The sequence below is a fragment of the Mastigoproctus giganteus genome, chromosome 10 (assembly GCF_048544385.1).
Source record: "Mastigoproctus giganteus isolate SK-2022 chromosome 10, ASM4854438v1, whole genome shotgun sequence".
In the NCBI taxonomy this organism is placed as follows: Eukaryota; Metazoa; Arthropoda; class Arachnida; order Uropygi; family Thelyphonidae; genus Mastigoproctus; species Mastigoproctus giganteus.
Genome location: NC_143584.1, coordinates 17,074,465 through 17,082,141, shown reverse-complemented (window position 1 = coordinate 17,082,141; position 7,677 = coordinate 17,074,465). Strand labels below are relative to the sequence as shown.

The 7,677-nt window shown below is 36.5% G+C and overlaps 1 protein-coding gene across 6 annotated transcripts in view; it reads right to left on the bottom strand.

Annotated features, from left to right (window-relative positions):
- Positions 1-1,096: 1,096 nt before the first annotated feature.
- Positions 1,097-7,677, bottom strand: part of LOC150078808 (poly [ADP-ribose] polymerase 2-like) — a 167,446-nt gene continuing 160,865 nt past the window's right edge. For all 6 annotated transcript variants that reach the window (XM_090382479.1, XM_090382477.1, XM_090382483.1 and 3 more), the window contains exon 13: positions 1,097-1,328. In XM_090382479.1, the coding sequence (XP_090238605.1) occupies positions 1,175-1,328 (154 nt within the window). In that variant the 3' untranslated portion in view covers positions 1,097-1,174. The remainder of the gene's footprint in view (positions 1,329-7,677) is intronic.

Genomic DNA, 7,677 nt, shown 5'->3' with positions numbered 1-7,677 from the left:
TGAAGATAATATTCTGAAAACATTTCTTTTTATATGACTACAGATTTCGGTGAAGGGGGACACACATTTCACCATAATAACGTAAAAACCCACAGAATTCCAGCTATCGGTATTATCGCAAATGCAATAATACCGATAGCTCGAGTTTACTACCAATTTATAATAGACTGCACTAATTTTCAACAGAATAAACCAGGAAGTGCAAATTGTTTTTGTTTTATGGTTGTGACTAAAGTACATGGAAATGTGCTTTAGTAAAATGTGAGCTTGTGGGATAATAATAGTGAGTTTTCGCCTTAACCCTGTAAAGTTTGTTACAGAAAATTTCATTTTGACTGTTATATAATATAACAAGTAACAGTGGTACTAGTACATCTACCAAAAAAAGGGAAGTGATAGATTTGGATCGGAAAATTAAAATAAGGATGTGTGAAAATGGTTAAACATTAACAAGTATTACACCGAATTTAGATTTGTCAGTATCAACAGTGAACACAATAATAAAAGGCAGAATACAAGAAGTGGTGAAGGGATGGGCACCAATGAAGTAAACTATAATAACCAAGGCTGTGAAATACGTATCAATTTTTACAGCACAATAACATGCATTTTCCCTTCCTTTTATGTTTTCTTTTCTTATATGCCACTCCGGCTACTTCACTACTATCCCCAGATAAAGTTTTTAATTGCCTAATTAAATATATAACTAATTAATTGAAAAATATAAAACTATTTTTCTTCATTCTTGCGAGATGTGCTTTTTTGTAATTTTGGCATATCAGGGATGTAGTAGCAATATTTTATTAGTCATTCCCGAGTTACGTAAAAAGTCCTGGAACGTATCTGTTGTGTATGTCAGGGGACTTACTGTATGACCAACTTCAAGGTGGCAGATTCAATGAAAAATTCCAATACAAGTAACAAACAACTTTTATTTGAGTTTAATATCCAAGCTTCAATGATAAAAGTAAACAGTGTTTTAAAACAAAGTCAAATTACTGAAATTTGTGCATATAAAATAGGGAATGTTTCCATTATTCTAGATATTTAAAAATAATAACAAACAGAAATGAAAACTTATTCTGAGAATGTGGTGGTGTGTATTTTTAAAATTTATAAAAAAATTTACACACTTTACAGGAAAGCAAATTTTTAACTCAGTTATAACAGCTTTCTACTTGAATTTAAATCTTAAACGAATGAGGTATCTCATTTTAATCTGTCGAGTGTCATAAACAATGTATTCATTATAGTTGAGAGTGTATCCCATTGGACTTTTCACATCAGTTTCCACAGGCTTTCCTATAGGAACACGAACATCACCTTCCCTGTAAATAAGTTATTCTTAATTAGAGTAAAATAACCATGAAATCAGTTTATTATTTAAAATATTTTGGATAAAATGACACTGCTGTTTTAAAAAGACTACAATTTACCTTCATATCAATGTAAATTTTAAACAAAAAACATTAATTCAAGGATTTTTTATTTGAAGATATCACAGAATGTACCTACTCACACAATGGCTCACATTCATCAAACAGGTTTCTGAAAGATTGTGCACTAGCTGAAGAGTTATAAACATTTTAAAAATGAGGAGTACACATACATACACCAACACTGCAGTAGTAAACCCATCTTTTTTTGAGCTCCAGCAAGGTGGACTAGTTTTTTATCTAAATTTTAGGTATTCACATTATGCTTTGTTGCAACAAAGCACAATTTTTGTCTGTGATGTTAGGACCCAGAGGAGACTATTGTGGCTCTGATCACTTTTTGGCGAAGGCTATGTGGTCATTCCCATGGATGTGTCAAAAAAAGGAAGAAAGACCTCGAGAGGATGAACAACTTGACTCCGAAAGATTCAATGTGGACTCACTAAAAGATGAGAGCACTAGGGGCTTGTATCAATGAAGATTAGACCAAGAATTAGAAGAAACCTATGGGGAGAGTGCAAAAGATATATATGAATACCTAAAGGAAACAGTTAAGAAAATTGCTGGAGAGGCAATAGGAAAATCTCAAAAGATGAAACAAAATGATTGGCTGAACATGGAAATTAAGGATTAATAAAGGAGAAAAATTGATGGCTAAGCTCACAAAGTGAAGTTCAAGGAAAAATATATAAAGAAAGGAAGGATTACCTCAGTACAGTAGCATGCACTGGTTACAGTACTGCCTTCCAGTATCTCGATCCCTTTCAGTGATGTTTGCAGGGTGATACCATGTGCCAACCTCTCGCCAGATTAGATGACGTCCAGAATCACTGCTGAGACTGAATCTACTCTCATCAGTAAAGAGTACCTTACCACACTGCACTGCTGTCCAGTCCTTGTGTTCGATGCACCACTGTAAGCGGTGTCTCCAATGGGCAGGTGTTAAAGGGATACAGCATACTGGCTGTTGGGCAAACAGTCCACCTTTGTGTAGTCGCCTAGCCACAGTAAAACACTGTTTTCGCACTTTTATCATCCTGTGTTTTATCTACATTGTTTATTGTAATTTATTCATTGCGTTTAAAATTTCACATTTTATTGTACAGACAGTTACCTTTTTATCAGTTTTATCTGGTGGAATTCCATTTATTTCATTTATATGCATCATTATTATTTTAATATAATACAACACTATTTATTTATTTTATTTAATAACGGTTGGTGTAGGATTGTGCAGTTATTATGAATATGAATATTCCCAACCCCAGAGGCCTATTTGAAGATTCTGTAGGAGTATGTAGCGGTCATCCCTGGATGTTGTTTTTCGTGGACAACCACCACTGGTCCTTCTGAAGGCCAACCACACACACGAGACGATGCTATGGGCGATAATTCGAACCAATTATTCGAACCTGGGTAAAGTCATCCAGATATTGTCTACTGGCCATTTCGTTGTCTGTAGCACTGTATAAAACCAACTGAACGTCTATATGAAACCAATGAACCAACGTCTGTAGCAATCGTACTCACCATTCTGTAATTTGCACATAACTGCTGCTTTTATCTGTTTATGTGAGCCCTCTCATCATGATTAAAATTTTTGCATGTGCACCAGCTTTCTACTGAACACCCACAGTTATGCAAATCGCCACAGGCTGTTTCATTTGATTTTGTTGTAACTAACCTTTATAAATAGTGTTGGTCCTTAAGTTTTGCACACCAGTGTATAACAGGAACTACAATAAATATTGGCAAAGTGTTTTTCAAGGGAAAGGACAACTCAAAAAGTTAAATTTCCACATGGGCACCAAGTGCTTTAGCATTTGAGACATTACAGAAGCAATTGCATCAGTGATTCGCTCGTGAGGTTCATCCTGATTTGCAATGGATGTACAATACACCCGATCCTTACCATAACCCTAGAGGAAAATGTTCAGTAGGGTTATATCCATTGAACAAGGGGAGACAGGGAATTGGTCCTCCACATCCAGTCTGTCGGCCTGGAAAATGCCCATTGAGAAATTGTTGCAGTCAAAGCCCTGTACACGCAGTGGTGCAACTCTCTAAAATGCTGTTTTAGTTCACTTTCTGCACTGGCCATATAAAAATTATTCATGGGCCATAGGTTGGACACTACTGCCCTATACAAACCAAAGTTTCAATCCAATGTATAAAAATTCCTCATGTCTTGATGGGATTAGAACTGAACTTTTCCATGCTACCTGGGAGGACGGTAGTCATACTTACTGCACTATATGTGGGGTTGATAAAAAACAACTAAAACTATGTTGAAAAATATTACTTTAAGATTGCAGCTACCACTTAAAACAGTTTCTTTTCCAGTACCTTGGAGCTTTATGCTGCATAAGCTTGCTTTCTTGCATTGTATGCCTCTACTAATGTTATTGCTCCTATAACATTTGTCTAATGTCCTCCACAGGTAGCAATTTGTCCTCTTCTGCTGACATGATTGAAAGATATTTCAACACTTCTTGAGTTGTAGTCAATTGTAACTGATTTTTCATAATAAATTTTGATTTTAATTTTGAAAATATTCTTTCATAATTTATGTATTGTTTACAAATATTTACTGACGTTCAGAACCAAAGGGAATTGTGAAAGAATATTTTCAAAAATTATAAACCAATTGTTTTTGCTCCATTAAAACCCAAATAAAATCGTTACTATAATTTAATTAGAGCTGAAATGTACGTGCCTGGACAACATTAAGAATTAAAAAAAAAAAAAAAAAAAAAAAAGATCGGGACATGGGCAATCTTTTTAAAAAGGTTAACTCAAAGGTTTATCAATAAATAAAATGCAATATAATAGTAAAAATGGGTTGCCTATTTTATGTGTGTATATATATTAATATCATGTAAAAACTTAAACTGCTGACACATGATCATTGTGTGATAAAATGTGATTACATGTACAAGGCTCGATAAGATGTTTAAAAGTGGTAAAACAGGAATTTGTACCCCAGTGATGAGATGCCAAAATCTTAACAACCAGTTCCCTATAATAAGTTCTGATTTAAGGGATGTAACACAGCATGTATTTTTTGTGCCTTTACAAAGAATTGCATTGGGCCATTTGGAACCATACTTAACAGAACCTAATAAACAATATAAAAAAGATTTTTACATTTATTACAATAGAACAAAAAAGTACTGCTTAATTAAATGAATTTAAAATATAGGTACATTTGAAAAGAAGATATAAAGAAGAGATGTCTAAGTTAAGCAACATAATAATGTTTACGAAAGAAATGCCTATCATTCTTGTATTATGAATATTACATGTGAGCCGTTTAGGGTATTAAAAATAAAGTGTAATATAATCATAATATAATCATATTTAAGTGTAATTTATGATTATATTACACTTAAACCTTACACTTATGATTATATTACACACCAATATCTTAAACGAATATTGGTGACTCCTGTTAGTAAAATAATAATAAAGATGCTTTTCTCGCGTCAGGTTTGTTTGTTATTTGGTTTTTAAGAGCATTAGCAACTAAGGCCATATTGCCCCGGGGATATGCTGTGGTCATTCCCTGACTTTTCCGCATTATCCGTATTTGGTGGTCATGGGCTCGAACCCCGGTCTAATCAAGAAGCGCGTGCTACACACTGCTGCTCCTGCCCACCTGACTACAGAGGTGCCCAATCTCTTTCTCGCGTCAGGATGAACTTGAATGTGTACCACAGCCTGCGACAAATAAGTGCATGCACATAGTAAAAACTCTTGAACTATCTGTTATAGAAATAGCTCTTTAACTACTAGAAATTTGCATTCCTTTGTATTTGAAGTTTTTGTACTCTATTTTATTTTCTACACCATTTTATAAGATTAAGATTGAGTTTTGAGATCATGTTATAACATTTGTTTGAGTAATTTTTAACCAGTTTGCACAAACCGATACAAACTGGCTTTAGCTCATCATTGCATAAAATATGCTTCACAGAAAAGCGATGGTTTTTTTTTTTTTTTTAAGGAGCATTAGCAACTAAGGCCATATTGCTCCGGGATATGCGGTGGTCATTCCCTGACCTTTCCGCAATCCTCCGTATTTGGTGGTCACGGACTCGAACCCCGGTCTAATCAAGAAGCGTGTGCTACGCACTGCTGCTCCTTCCCACCTGGCTACGGAGCGCCAGAAAAGCGATAGTTACATTGCACGGACATAAGAGGGTCATCAGCCCTCAGCAAGAACAACTTCCTCTTTATGATTCCTGCACAGACTAGACTGCCATAGTTTGGTTACAAACTTAATCCAGTTCTTCCCCATTGAAAACCTGAAACCATTGGCCACTGCCCAGGAGTTAAAGTGATCAATGGCTTTGTTGCAGTTATCTCTCTCTCATAATCCTCATTTTGCATGACAGAAAACATGTTGAAGTCATTGATGTAAAGTGCACTGTTTATGGTTGGAGGAAGTTGTTCAGCTGGCTGTTTTTATCTGTTATGTTGTAGGACCATTCTTGGTACACTTGAGGCACTGCTGCATGTAACCTCCTCAGCAAAGTTGTTGGATTTTGTTTTTAATGCCGCAAAAAATACAAGGGTTATAATTCGTCAGGAAGATGGTACAGTGGCAATCTGGGATACCTATTACTGGCATGTCTGGTGTTCATTATCACATTACACTCAAAATGTCACTTTGGTCACACTTTTGGACTATTCTCTTGCTGAACTGTATGAATGCACTATCCTTCAATACCTGACTACCTGCTTTGCACAGTCTAGTAGATACCTGCCAGTGCAAATAAACAGACACCTGACTGTCTCTAATGGAGAGGTCGAATTCTTGAATGGTGAAGTATACCTAATAAATTAACCACTAAATAATCCATCAGTTATGGTGCATAATAGTGAAGCACTGATGATAAGAGATAATTTCCACGCTTATAGCAAGGGCCGGTTTTTTTTTTTTTTTTTTTTTTTTTTAAATTGGTCTCTACATTTTTCTTTGCAACTAAAATATGTTCATAATGGTAGTAGCTTATTTATTTATTTTATTATTATTTTTTTTTCAATTTAAAATTAATAGGTGGCTGAAAATGCATTTTTACGTAGTACCTTTCAGATGCCGGGCATGAATGTTTGTGAATTAAATTTTTCTTTCTGGTTGCAATGTTCTGACTTCCTTTTCTACAAACATGTGCATCTGTCATTTTCTTAAAGCACTAACTCAAATGAAATGAACAATACCAGCAAACAACTTTCCCCAAGAAAAAAAAAAAAAAAAAAAAAAATTTAACTTTGCTATTAGTATTTCACTACCTTAAAACACATGAAAGCTAATTGGTCATGTCCCCCTCACCACAACAAAATATCTCCACTTCTACAGTAAGCAGTGGACACTACCACTGAAAATGATATATTATACAGGGTGATTCACTACCAGTGTGACAAACTTGCAGGAGGTGTAGTGGGCACAAAGACGAATCGGAATCACATAGCATTGCAGAGTCCGAAATGCCTTCATCATGCTGTAGAGGACGTTGAATGGGAGGTCGCGTGAACAGCGATCCCGCTGGAAGTCAGCATTTGTGAACCGGTTCCCGAGGCAGTAGGATGGACAAGTATTCAAACGTTGAACTGGCCGACATGCACCTCGCGTGTGGAGCTGCGGACTGTAACGTGCGTGCCGCTCTGCGCTTGTACCAGGAACGTTTCCCGCACAGGCGTGCTCCTCAGCATACGATTTTTGCACGTCTGCACAGAAGGTTACGTGAGACTGGTTGTTTCACGAGAGGTACCATGAATCGAGAGCGAACAACGAGGACGCCAGACAATGAGAAGAATGTCCTACGTCTTGCAGAAGGCAATCAGAGTACGAGTACTCCAGAAATAGGCCAACGATTGGGTATTTCCCAATCCACTGTATGGAGGATACTGTCAACAAACCAAATGAGTTCATACCATCTGCAATGCATCCAATCATTGGAGCCTGCGGATTATCCACTCTGGAGGACTTTTGCTACTTGGTTTCTTCAACAGAAACGATTCGCAAATGCTGATTTCCAGCGGGATCGCGGTTCACGCGACCTCCTGTTCAACGTCCTCTACCGCATGACGAAGGCATTTCGGACCCTGCAATGCTATGTGATTCCGATTCGTCTTTGTGCCCCCTACACCTCCTGCAAATTTGTCGCATTGGTAGTGAATCACCCTGTATATTGGGAAGCATAACTGCTTTTTTAGAAAAGTTGCAAGGGCTGGGGCA